Consider the following 14,450-nt stretch of genomic DNA (forward strand, 5'->3'; position numbering starts at 1 on the left):
TATACTCATATCATATTAGAAATATTTGCTTAGTTGTAGCCAATTTCTCACACAAAACTTAAGCTCAAAGACCAAACATATCTAGTCTACCAAGAAAGAAATTGAAGTTTCAATTTCTACACCATCAAAGGATGTGGTCCGTTAGATGGATGGAGCTATTTTCTTTTTCTTAATCAGAGGTTTCGATTCAAGCTCTGGACATAAAAAAAGTCTTGCTAGGGAGCTCCTTCCTCCTAATACAATTTCTACATAGTTTTGAAGCTAGAAGATCTTGTAAAGTTAATCAAAGTTGCATGGTGTCTCTTGTTCTCACACTTTTTGGATGATATGAATACAACAATACTGTAATAAATTCAGTATAATTTTACAAATGGCGTATGTAAACAACTTTACCTCTACTTATATGGTATAGGTAGGGATTGTTTTTCAATTGACCTTTAAATATTTTTTTTGTTTATTCGAACTTGAGATTGACAATGTGACCTATTGACAATTCGTCTCACTAAATCATAGTTAGGGTATGCATATACATCAGAGCCACTTGATGTTTTATGGCTAGATTTGCAATAAATTTTTAAGTTTGACTAAAATTTAAATACTGACCCCAAATGTCATTTCTACAGAATGACTTCTATCACCTACCAAGAGCCAAGAATATCTTCATTAAACTTTATTTTTTATTTAAAAAAAAAAACAAAAACAGTCAAAAAACTAAAAAAGATTATGAGAAAATCTTGTATAATAAAGAGTGATGGGGAATTGGTTGAATATATATAAAGTAGGATGAGATTAAAAAAAGAGGAACAAAATTTAGTCAATTCAATTTAATAAATATAAGCAATTTTAAAGAATCAGATGCTATTTTCTAAACCTTCATCATCCATATCTAACCTAGGATACGAATATATCAGAAAAATGTGTTCGGATATCAAATGAGCGAGTTGGATTATATTTAAACGGGTTAAAATAAGTTGTATATATTAATAAATAAGTTGTGTATCAAGATCTCCAGTATTTCATAAACTCATGAAATATTCTAATTCAAATCATCTGAATCTATGAAATATGTCAGTAACGATCCTCAAATTATGTAGATCAAGTCCAAATAATTCTGAGTCGAGAAATACGTCATTAAAAGCCCTCGAATCATGAATAAATATCTTATGAGAAAAGAATCAAAGGAGGAACAGAATTGTAATCACTATCTTGATGAATAAAATTACGCTTCTTTTCATATTTTTTTATAATTGTAATTTGTTTTCAGTCATATCTTGGAAGAGTATGATTCTTTCCAAATAAATGATCTCTTATAAGACTTACAAATGCAATAAACGAATTTCTTATATTATAACGTCAAACATGTAAATGATTATAAAATCAAATATTTTTTGTTCTTTCAAAAAACAATGAATAATATAACTAACCAAAATTTCATTTCTCTATTTTTTTTTCAAGTTTAGCTTTTATACGTTTGGGTAGAATATTTTCATACTATTTGATTACCTAAAAGGAAATTAGAAGTATTTATTTGTAAATTAATTAGTAAGCTAAAAAAAAACTTATAGGTTAAAAGTATGTCTAAAGATAAAATAATTTGAATTTGCATATCTTTTAGTTAAATATTTTTTCTTATCCAAACTTTGTTCACTAATTTACACCACACAATCATCCACCAATTAAATATTTTTAAAATAATTAAATGAAAACATCTTGTAAGTTGGGACCATAAAAAGTATAATAATAATAATTATTATTATTATTATACTTATTATTATTATTATAAATATCTGTATTGCTATTGTCAAGTAAACTATGTAAATTAAAAAGAAATACTTTAGGTTTGAATTTTGATTTACTTTATTAATCTGATTTGGAAGTATGTTGATTTAATTAAGTCATCTAGTCATTAATTATTTTTTGTTTGTAATGGTCGGTCTCATTAGTTTAGGCTCTTAAAACCTTAATTTGACAAGTGTATCGATGATAATGATTTGCAAGTTTATAATGATATTTAATCTATGGAAAATGATTTAAAATATCTTTCAATTATTTAAATTAATATAAAATTAGTATTTCTACCTTTTGATCTTCAAATACTTTCGACATCAACTTCTTGATTCAAAAATATACACAATATGCATATTATTATCAAATCGGTCTATTCTATCGAAAAACACAACACTATTCAATTAAGTAATACTTCTAAGGTAAAATTCTACATAAAAAAAGTTGAACCAATTAAATATCGACAAGCAAAAGAAGACATTTTAGTAAAGCAAAAAGGTATAGGAAAAAAGACAATTTCTTTCTATTATTTTTTTTTTATAATATGCTTAATTTATGCGAGAATTCTCTCGATGAAGATAAGAAAAATATGTTGGACATATGCTTTAATATAGTAGCTAGGGATAGAGATATATCACCTAAACAATAAAGAAGCGGAAGCAGCAAAAGCAAAAAGAAGACACATGGAAGGCAACATAGTCGAGACGATAAAATGACTAAGAAGTTTATTCCAAGACACTTACCGATGCGACAGGCAAAGCAGAACCATTTGACAGTATCAATACGTTCAGCAAGATCTAATAAATTCATAAAGAAAGTATGAATTATCAAATGTTGTTAGATAGGTTTGATGAAGAAGACGAGAAAAATATGTCAAGTTACTTTTGATATGGGCAATCAATCTTTTTTAATTCATGTGTTTATAGTAGAAATTTTGAGGCTGAAAATTCAACTTTCTTATTCAGTGACATAATTTTACATTATTTAAGCATCCTCATTTGTAATATCATTATGATATGTATTATAAACTCGATGGTGATCGAAAAATACTTAGTTCTCTATAGCTCTTATTTTCTTCATGCTTGTTTGATAATAGACGTTAGGTACCTAATTAAGATTAGTAAGGTAAACCTAGTCCCCTACTTATACTTTATTTCTATTGATATTTTTTATATTTAAAACAAGTGTTATTTTTTTTCAAATTTATTTTGTTTGAGAATTTTTTCTTAAACAGAGAGTCGAATAACTTTGGTTTTGACTCCTAAGTTTTCTTATTTATTTTGAGTATTTTGTAATATACTATTTTATGTAATTTATATTTATATAAAATAAATGTTACATAAAAAAATAGAATTAAGAAATTGGAATTCGAAATTAAAATTGAAAATATAAGGTTTGACACTAGTATTTGTCATTCTTTTTGTGAATACTAAAATAGATACTAGTACTCACTCTTTGTATCCCGTTGATAAGAATTCTAGCTCTCATATACACTTTTTCTGAAATTAATATAAATTAATTAATTTATCAAAAAAAATATTTGATATTGTATATATTATATATTTATAGGTATTCATTTTTCATACATACAATATATACTTCTCAAATAATTGATCTCTATATACACTTTGTAATTAATTAATTTTTTCTAATTAAGAACGAAGAAATTTCAAGAGTTAGTATGCAAGGTGGAGCATACAAGATTGAAAACACCATACGTGGAAGGCATCGATTGGTTGGAGTGTACACTTCAATCCCAACAAAAGTTGATGCGAATCCAGCAAGTGGAGCCCCAGTATCTATCATAGATCAAATTTATCGAGACGAATTTAGAATTTAATAATTTTTATAATTTATTTATATTTTTTTTTAAAATATTAATTTACATTAAACCAATGTCTTAAAGCTACATAAACATCAGCATAATCATATACAATGAAAAATTATCAATTGAAAACTCTTCATTATATAGATTACGAATTTATTTATTATCTATATAAAATTTCTGATTGCGTCACTGTCGATATGCCCGGAGGTCTTAGCTACTTTCCTCATCAATGTCCACTTGACACATATCTTATCCTATATAAACATACTATATAATTATGGTCCCCAAATAGATGACCCATATTTCCACTTATTTTTATCTTTCTTTATTGTCCTCCCATTACATTATCACCACCCATTTATTTATTTTTTTAACTGAAAATAAATTATATTTTGACCTTTATAAGTGGAGAATAACCAAGAATTATATTTACATTTAAACAATTTTATTGTTAAAGTTGACTACAAATATATTTTAATCTTTGCATATTATATTAAAGAGGTGGACTTCTTTTCATGTTTTTTTTTAATACTCAAATCCCTAATGAAGTGATATGATGGAAAAATAAATTCTGAAATACAACAAAAAATATAAGTTCATTGATCATATCATACTTGCTATTTTATGGTTTTTTTAAAAAAAATTATTTCAACTCCCACTCTAACACTTATATTAAAATTCAATAAATTTAAACTTTGCATCGAAAAATTTCAACTAAAAAAATTCAAACTCGTTTAAATAAACTTCTGATTAAGAATGAAATAACTTTTGATTAAGAATAAAATAAACTTCTGATTAAGAAAGAAAGAAATAGCGACTTGATTAGTACACTTGTCAACTTATTCCCAATTAAGTCATGATAAAGTTTATGCTTTTATAATTAAACACATGAATTAATAATAATTAATTCTTTGAAAGGGGTGGAATAGTGTGTGCATTACACATTTCACATCAACTTTGAGCCAGCTGTTGTCCAATAATTACAATAATAATAAACAAAAATAAAAATATGATTTTGTATTTTCTATATTTCACATAAAATCTGGGACAGTTGGAAAAAAGATCCACTTCTTTACAATTTCTTAATCTCCATTTCTCTAAAATATATAATAATAATAATAACAATAATAATAATTAGCAATACTAATCATCAACAAAGGCAGCTAAATCAGCTAAACTAATAAATCAAACCATCTTTCAATCTTAGCTTCATTAGCTAAACCCATGCTAATTAAAACCTAAAATTAGAGTTTCCCCTTAATTTTACACTTAATTAATTAATTTAAAATTAAAACTAGTACTAATTAAGCACCCATTAATGTTATAGATTTTTTCTCAAATCCACCACCACAACACTAACATTATCACTACTATGCCTAGCCAAGGCTAATTTCGTCAATAGAATTGATGCATCTGAACACGCCTTGTCGGAGCTTTCTCCGGCACCGGTCACCGTGATATCATTTCCCGGCGAACCCGCCGGAGACGGTGGCCTTCTCGATTGCAAACACATACGCGCCACGCCACACGCGGTCTCGTTCGATACCACGTCCCATAATCCATCACTGGCTAATATCAAACACTCATCTTCGTTGGTTCGATCTGTTATAGTGACCTCCGGTTCAGATATAACATATGGTTTCAAATAATTGTCACCTGTAATAAATATTCATCAAAGATAATTTTAGAACGTTGTTAAAAGTTTATTTTTTGCTTTCAAATTTAGATCAATTAGAGAGTATATGCCTTACCAATTGCTCGGGACATTGCTAAAACGCCGAGAACTCTAGCTCCGTCCCAATATATAACACGGCCACCGGCTTCTTGTATTCGATTCAATTCATCAGGTCGATCCGGCTGAGAGAACAAAAAAATTCAATGTGAATTAGTATCATTTCAAAATTATCGAAACGATAAAATGAATACAAAACGAACCTTATGATCAACGGAAAGAGGAATAGCGACGCCGTTTCTACAGAGGACGGCACGAGAATCACCGCAATTGGAAACGATGATTTTGTCCGGAGTTACAACGGCAACGACGGCAGTTGATCCAACGGCATCGCACTGTGGAGTTTGAAGCTCGCATCTACAATTGGAACCTGAGGTAGAAGATGGAAGTACGCTAGTAGAATAATTAACAACTTCTTTATCCATTAACGAAAAGCTCTGAATCATTGCTTCTTTCCATTGAGTCTCTTCCTTCTCCACCTCATTTTTCACTATCTCGTGCATTCGATCTTTACACTTCATCGCCACCTACCAAAAACAAAAAATTAAACAAGTTCAGCTAAAATTTCACTAAAACTATACTATTCCACAGTCGATTTAAGAATATTTACATGAGAACAGCCATGGCCATCATAAACACCGAAGAAATGTAAATTGCTTGAGTTTTCACTATTCTCTTTGCAAAACAAAGGATGAATCGCAACAGCATCTTCCATATCTCTTCTTCTTCCACATACAGAAGTCATTCCATATTTAGGTAAATCAGGCTCAATTTCAACAGATTGAGAACCAGATTCAGACAGATCCAACACTTTATTTTCATTCCTTTCATCAGTTACCGCCACCGCCACCGGCGGTGGCGACAACGAAATCGTTACACTGCTTTCCAATTTCTGCCTCTTGTTATTATCAATAACTTTTTCAATCTTATGCCTTTTCCGGCCATTTTTTTCCTGTGTTGCAGCTGAAACAGCTGCAACATCGGTAGGTACAAAACGGAACTGATGAATTCCCATTCTTCTTCTCCTTGCAGATTCTGAACTAGGCTCAACTGGTGTAGTAGCCTCAGTTTCGGCTATATTAACTCCACAACACATTCCAGCCATTATAGAATGGAAAAACAAAAAAATTGGAGAAAAAAAATGTGATGTATATATTTATTTTTTTGATATATTTGATAAGTTTAATAAGCAAAACAACAAGTTAAGTAGAAAGCTTTATTTTGGTTGATTTTTCGGGCAAGCTGCCCTTAGTTGCCCGTCACCGTCTTTGGGCAGAATAGGACACGTATTAGTGTTGTGACGTATGATTCTGCAGAAAAAAATTACTATGATCAAGGCCGTCCATTTGTTTCATAGATAGAAACCACGTGTGAAGCAGATTTTATTGATTTGAATTTACGTGGTCCAATGAGAAGGTGACACGGTATAGCTTGCTGTTCTGACACGCATGTGGGCTGTAGGACAACCACACGCCGATTATTCGACTTTTTTCTCTTTCTTTTTAAGGAGGAATACAATACGTGGCAACATCTTAGGATTTCAGATCTGTGTTTGTTCCACATACCTTTTGTAGCGTTTGAATACCACCTTCCTAGGTTAAAGGTCAACTCCGTTACACTTTACGAATCGTTTGATACGAAAGATAAGATAAATAATGAAAAAAAACGATATATCTCTATTGTTTAAAAATGGGTGCATATATATCAGTTTTACTAATAGATGCACACGTATCATAATCTTATCCATTAATTCGATATTTATACAATATTGAATTAATCGATAAGATTGTGTCACATATTCCTATATAGTTATTCATTAGAACGAAAAACATATATACTTTAATTTTTAGACGATAAGAATATCAATATCTTAAAAATATGACAGAAGGTATATACATACTATTTCTGATAATTCAAAAATATATTTATCAATTTTCCCTAGATGATATTACTATAGACATTTATCATTATTTTTAGTTTATCGAGAATATAATTGATACGACTTTAAAGGTAAAATGTTAATAGATGATAGAGTGTCTTTTGTTTACTTGCTTTTTGGATGTTTAGGTTTAGTGGCGTCCACCATATTTATAGCTTATTTTCGTTGCGTCTTATTTTTTATTTTCCATCATTATTTATTTTTAATGTGTTTTGATTAATATATTGTTTTTAACTTTTTGCTATTATTATTGTTTCTATTGTAATAGCTATATTTTTTCCTTTATCATTTTGATTTTTCATACTTGCAATAATGCTTGAAGATTTTTCAAAAGCAATCTCTTCACTTGTAAGATAATAATAAAAATCGTATAAATATTTTTTTGAACTTTTATATATGAAATTTTAAAATATATTGTTACTGTTATGATTATATTTGCAAATCATTTATGTTGTTCAAACATAAGCTAATTGCTCATTATAAATATGAATAAGACCAACTCAAAAATCAAAATTTCACATGAGTTAAAAGTTCTTTTGGTTTACGAACATAAAATTATTTAATTAATTTCATAAATCTCAACAAGATATTTTCTTTATACCATGATGAGTCACAATATGCTATGTGCCACAAAAAAGTAGTTTTACACAATACCAGAGCGTGACAAACACGTCCATAATACTGCGAGTGGAAGAAATAGTTTTGCACTAATTCTTTTGTTCCATTCACTCCAGTTGTGAAACACTAAAAAGCGTCTACGTAACAAACAGAGTCATTTGACTACGAATATCGTAATCGGTAGATAAGATATCTTCATTCTTAATTATATGTTTCGAATTTTAAATTATTTTCATTGTGAGAAGGATAAATTTTTTAATTTAATCGAGTTTTAATATGAATAATAAATACGAGATGCAAGGGGACCACATATGTCAACATCAAATTGACGCTTGTGGAATATCTGAATTTTGATTATCCCAGAATGACAACACGTGTCTATATTATGACGTGTTGCTGAAGATGCAAATTAGAAATTTAAAAAACCTATTTTACCCCTTAACTCGACACGTTTAGAGTTATTTAACTTTTTTTTCCCTCTTTTTATTAAATTAATGCCACCTTTTCACCATTTTGGAAATCAAAAAAAAAAAAAAAAAATTGGGAAGATGTATCTATCTCACACCACCCACCCACCCACCTATTTGTATTAAATTATAAGTTTGTATCATCTTACGTGTCATAAATTAGTTAGACAATATGTTTTCTATCATTTTATTTTACTTTGATTCATGTTAAAGTCAGTGTTATAGTCAAAAATTTCATAAAGGATGTCAAGGTTTTAAATAATAAATATATATAATAGTACTTTTTTCATTTAATTTTATGTGAGATAATTTAACTCAAAATGAAATTTATAAAAAAAAAGAATATTTTTAAAATTTATGATTTATACTTTGTGTGGCTATAAATTATTTAGTTATCATCGTAAAGTTAAATTGTTACTTAACTTTTATTAAAAATGTATCTTTCTTTTTAGGACTGACTAAAAAAATAAGTCATATAAAATGAGATAGAGAAAATAAATTTACAGAACTTGATGTTTAGACTCTAAAACTATTCCTATTATTTTATGTGATTATTTGATACAAGGAATAAGATGATAAAAATGATAATAGTAATTAATCTTTTTTTGTCATTTAAAATAATATTAAATGACAACACGTGTCCTTATGGACAAATTAATACAACTCATTTGGAATTTGGTTTTCAAAGATGTCCGTTTTTCATTGCTTTTTGATTCCATTCATTTTCACATTTATCTCACTGCTTTCAAATTAAAAATGTTCTAAATAATTTGAAAATAGTAATTAAATTTACAATTTCAAACCATCATTATAATATAAAATAGAGATTAAATAATATAAAATGGAGAGAGTATATGATACTGTCATTATTGAGGAAGTCAAATTTAGTGTCATACGTGGTTTGTGATAGAGTCGAAATTTTAATTAAGGATTGTAAAATATAAAGTAAAAATGTATAAGTGTTGCTTTTCGAGATAGAGTATCTCAAGCAATTTTGACAAGTTCTTAATTACTATATTCACCTTGTATTAAAAGAGGTGTCAACACTAATATGTATATTTATTTAATCAAAATTTTGATAGACATATAAAATGTAATTTTTCGATGAAGGGGTATTGCTTTAACACCCCTTGTCCTAGGGTAGTTCTGCCCCTGGCTGCACGTTGACCGGTCAAACCATCGGGACCTAATTTGCGGTGACATATACATATACACTCCTTTCATAATATTCAAAATCGCTGAGAGTAACATATCTGATGAAATTATATAAATATAATTTGAAGGAAATAACGTGTATATAAATTTTATCATTACCTTATTGAGATAAAGTGATTATCTTTGAAAAACTCTCTATTTGAGTATAATAAATGAAAATACGTATGAAAAAATAAAAAATGAACTTGAAAAAAAGACGGAACAATTAATACGAAAACACAATAACAATAATGCAATTAAAAGATCATATATAGATAAATAGTAAAAAGGAAAGAAAAAAGAAGAAGAAGATGATGATATTATGATATTATAAGAACAAAATATTTGTCAAGTTATAAAATGAATTCATTTCAGAATAAAATATTTATCAAGATGATATTTTATTCATCTCGTATTAATAGATGTTACTATCATCAAAAGTTCAAAATATTTGTCAAGTTACAAAATTAATTTTTTTCATAAGTTATTATGTGTTTTGATTTGGTGTTGATATTTTCTTAATATGTCATGTACAAATTCTTAAAATCTTAAACTAAATATTACTATATCGAATATTAAAAGTTTTGATTTTCATTAAGGAACTTTAAAAAATGACTATAATTTAAACTTAATTAAAAATTTATAGTTATGATTCACTTAATTACAATTTACAACTTCACGTTAGAAGAAGGTAAGACATATTTTAATTATTTTAAATACATACTGTTGTATCACATGTATCAATGAAGGAATAGTAGGGTGAAAATGAATTGGGCTTATATTGGCAGATTAGTCGACTTTGACCCAAATAGAGATGCCCAGTTGAAACAATTTTTTTTAAAAAAAAATTTCTCTCTAAAGGATCGTTATTTGTATTGACATCTAATTAAATACGAATTAAGATATTGTAGGATATATTTTCAAAGTTAATGCTTTTAATCTAAGTTTTTAGCTTAAACTCAAGATTTGTAATTAAAATTATAGGTAATTGAAAGAGGAACACATCTGCAGTAGATATGTTTAAATTAGAGAGAAGTATAAACAAAAACACTCCTAAACTTGGCATATTATTTGTTTAATACGTGAACTATTGACAGCCTTAAAAATACCTCTACACTTGACTAACTAAACTTAAATACACCCCTAAATAAAAGCGTATTTCACTAATGTTGCGAGATCGGGAGTATATTTAGCTTTAATTAGTCAAATAAAGAAGTATTTTTAAAACTGTTGATAGTTCTGGAATAAACTAATAACTAACGTCAAATTTAGAAATGTTCTTGATACTTCTATCTTTAAATAATAATAATAACAACATATTTAGTGAAATATCTTAAATGGAATCAGTATAGTACCATATACTCAATCTTACCACTATTTTATAAAGATAGAAAAACTGTTTTCGAAAGATATTTAGACAAACAAATCCAAGTATATAGAAAGAAATGTATATATTATTATTAAGAAAGTTAATTAGCTTACTATTGAATTTTTACATTTGTATCCCTATTACCTTTTCATAATTCCAATATTACCCTCAATTACAAAAAAAAAAGCCCTAGATCTAAGTTCCCTTTTCATTTTCTTTCTTCTTCTTCCTTCTAGATCTGTTTATCTCCTCTTCTCTTTCCTCCATTTCTGCACACATTTTCTTCGTTTATTTCTCCACCATTTCAGTAGCTAACGGTAAGTTTCTGCATTTTCTCCTTCTCAGATTTTCTGCGTTTTTTTCTCTTTTTTTTTTCCAATTTTTTTAATTTGTTATAAATCTTCAAATGTTGGTGATGATTGAACTGTTCATACTGTTGTTGTTGATAGATTCAGTGTTTTCAAATCAGAAATGTATTACAAATTCAAATTTAATCGAACTCGAGCTAAATATATATATCGGACACAAAACAGAAATCCCCCAAAAAATTACGATATAGAAATAATTGACAAAAATAGTCTCATATTTTGTTTATATTAACTTCAAAATAGTGTTTGGTACTTTTAATTTATTAAAATTAACATTTTTTATCCTATCAAATATTTACCAAATTTTAATTGGAATATGTGAAAATAAATGTATATTTTTATGTTCATAATATTATAATATATACATATGTAAGTAGTAATATATATACATATGTATTCAATTTTCATGTTGTTGTTATAGGAGCAATGTGCTATATAGAATTGTTGCAATGACCTATTAATATTTTAAAGTCTCACTTGTGGAAAAACCTTGAATTGAGTTACTCGTGAATTTAATAGCTTTTGCTCAGATTATATATATATAAAATTCAAAATGTTTATTAGTGTCGCATTAACTTCAGGTTGTTGTAAGAACTTGTGAACTTCAAATCCTGAATCCTTTTCTGGTTCGTTTAGTGAGGCATAATGTGCGAGGGTGCTATCCCAAAACTCGGTACCACCATCCACATCTCAGCGCTCGACGGAATCATCAACGTTAACTCCCTTTTCACGCTAGCCGTGTTCATCGGGCTAGCTTGGAACCCACATGATCAAGGTAATAGTCTCTCTCAGGACCCGAGTTGTATCGCGGAGCCCAAGGTTGTGGAGGACCTTGTAGCCTTTCATGTGTACTCATTTAGTTGTTTCCTCTTTTCTAGCCTCATTGCCTTGTGTCTTAAGCAAGCTATTCGACTGGCTAAGTCAGCACACTTCCCAACCGTCTTCACGGTTGACTTAGCCCTAATCAACAAAACCGCCCTCCGGGTCGGGTACTTGGTCTCGGCTGCGGGGTCGGTTCTCGGGTCGGTTTTTTTGATGCTAGGTTTGATCAATGTGGTTCAAATCAAACTTGGAATTTTGGGGTGTGGGAGTATGCATACTTATGGAGCTGTTATTCCCCTCGTGATTTTTGTGCCATTAGGGCTACTTATTTATGTTTGTACTGTTTTTTATGCTTTCACTCGTTAATTTGATCAATGTATAATTAATTAATTAATCGATACATTAACAAAAAAATTAACTATATTTTCTATCACCCCTAAATGCTAACTTGGACATTGTATAAATATCTCAATTTGATATTTTATTATTTGTGTCTTCTTTTAGGTTGTTTTTTTCTACTAGTAGGTTTTCTCGAAAAATTCTATTTATTCTGATGTAAATTTTTTTGATGAAATAACTATTGGTCTTGGAGTAACTGCAAAGTTATCTTGGTGCAATTTATTAGTTATGAGTTTGAATTGTGAGAGTAGGTTGTTTACGTCATATTTTTTAGGAGGTGACCGTTTTTTAAACTTTTACGGAAATATGAAATACTTAGTGCATCGAATTGTTAAGTTAGGATTGCATTCATAAGGATTGTATTTTTTTTTTATGAGAAATAAGTAACTCGAGTTGATGTGAGTTTTTAAATGGGAAAATTGAATTTTGACAATAAATATGTAAGGGAAAATTAGCTATATAGACATAATATAAAACATATTAGTTAAGATAACAACACTTTTAAAACATTTGTTTAAAATATCATAATGACAATATTTTCAAAAATAATTTGTATTCACATTTATATTTTTGGGATTTCCTTTTATTAATTAAAAGAACCCATAATTGGATCAAGCTCTAACCAATAAAAAATTTAAAATAAAAAACAAATGCAATATTCTCTCCTCATCTTGTTTCTCCCTTTTTCATATCATTCTCTAAAAATAACTGTCACCTTTCAAGTTCCCAGATTTTCTTTATTATTCAAACAAAAGTTATTCAAAATTTGATTCTTTAACAAAATCTATGCATTAATTCAAGGATTTACTTGGTTGATAAAAAATCAGTATACATTATTTTATCAAATTTCGAAAAACATGAAGAACACCAAGGTGAACAAAAATTTCCTAATAATTTGTTTTGTATTTATAATTTCTTTTAGATTTTTGTATTATCTTTAATTTGTATTCAAACCATTATATGTATGCTTTCAATATTTGCATTCATTCAAAATCTCATGTTGTATAGTCATGAATTTTGTATTTGTTCTTAATTTGTATTCATCATAAAGGTATGCTATTTAGTTGTATATTTTATTTATAGGAAGAACAACTTTCTATTAGTTTGTTTTGTTTTTATATTTTTTTTCTTTAGAATTTTTTATCATTTCTCAATTCGTATTCAAACCAATACGTATGCTTTTAATATTTGTATTTATTCAAAATCTCAGGTTGCATAGTGTATGAATCTTATATTTGTTCGTAATTTATGTTTGTTCCAAAGATATACTAACTAGTTATGTATTTTAATTAAGAATGATTACAAGAAATATTCATTTATTGTTTTTCAGTTTTATTTTCACTTTTCCATCACATTATTTTTGTATTTTATATATCATTATACAAAATACAATATAAAAACTAGAATGAATACAAATGCAAATAATATACCTATTGGAATGAATTCGACTTAGGAAAGGATATATAATTTTAAAGAGAAAAATAAATACAAAAAAATTACATGAATACAAATATGTTTATATTAAATAACTATAGATTCATTTGACATACGTATTGGAATTAATACTTACTAATAAATAAATACAAATTTCATTATTAAAACATGAAAACTAGAACGAAAATAAATATAAATGACATACATATTGGAATGAATACGATTTAAGAAAGGATACAAAATTCTGATAAATAAAATAAATATACTGTGAAAAAAGTATGTCAAATAACATAGAGTATCGGATACAATTTAAGAAATGATACAAAGTTCAAGAAAAAGTACAACAAAAGTTGATACAAATAAGAAAAGAAAAACGCTCAACTAAAAAAATGGCAAAAAATCAACTTTTGAAATGTAACTTAACAATTGTGAAATCTTGTTACCTTTTTGATGCTTCAATTTCCATTTTTTTCTCCAGTTCTTAATATCAAATAT

The 14,450-nt window shown here is 27.8% G+C and overlaps 2 protein-coding genes across 3 annotated transcripts; one reads left to right on the forward strand and one right to left on the reverse strand.

Moving 5' to 3' along the window:
* Positions 1–4,609: 4,609 nt before the first annotated feature.
* Positions 4,610–6,548, reverse strand: LOC107020810 (protein phosphatase 2C 37-like). Its single transcript, XM_015221313.2, has 4 exons — positions 5,956–6,548; positions 5,549–5,872; positions 5,365–5,470; positions 4,610–5,269 (listed from the first exon to the last, which is right to left on the reverse strand). Exons 1-4 carry the CDS (start codon positions 6,448–6,450, stop codon positions 4,935–4,937), a joined length of 1,260 nt encoding a protein of 419 aa, XP_015076799.1. The 5' UTR covers positions 6,451–6,548; the 3' UTR covers positions 4,610–4,934.
* A 4,569-nt stretch (positions 6,549–11,117) lies between these two features.
* On the forward strand, positions 11,118–12,620 carry LOC107018926. 2 transcript variants are annotated; one of them, XM_015219516.2, is made up of 2 exons: positions 11,118–11,249; positions 11,882–12,620. In XM_015219516.2, the coding sequence occupies exon 2, from the start codon at positions 11,946–11,948 to the stop codon at positions 12,486–12,488; it is 543 nt and encodes a 180-aa protein (XP_015075002.1). In that variant the 5' UTR covers positions 11,118–11,249; positions 11,882–11,945; the 3' UTR covers positions 12,489–12,620. The 2 variants fall into 2 exon arrangements, with proteins under 2 accessions (XP_015075002.1, XP_015075003.1); XM_015219517.2 differs by having other exon boundaries at positions 11,937–12,620.
* Positions 12,621–14,450: the final 1,830 nt, after the last annotated feature.

This window comes from Solanum pennellii, chromosome 5 (genome assembly GCF_001406875.1).
Source record: "Solanum pennellii chromosome 5, SPENNV200".
NCBI classification, from domain to species: Eukaryota; Viridiplantae; Streptophyta; class Magnoliopsida; order Solanales; family Solanaceae; genus Solanum; species Solanum pennellii.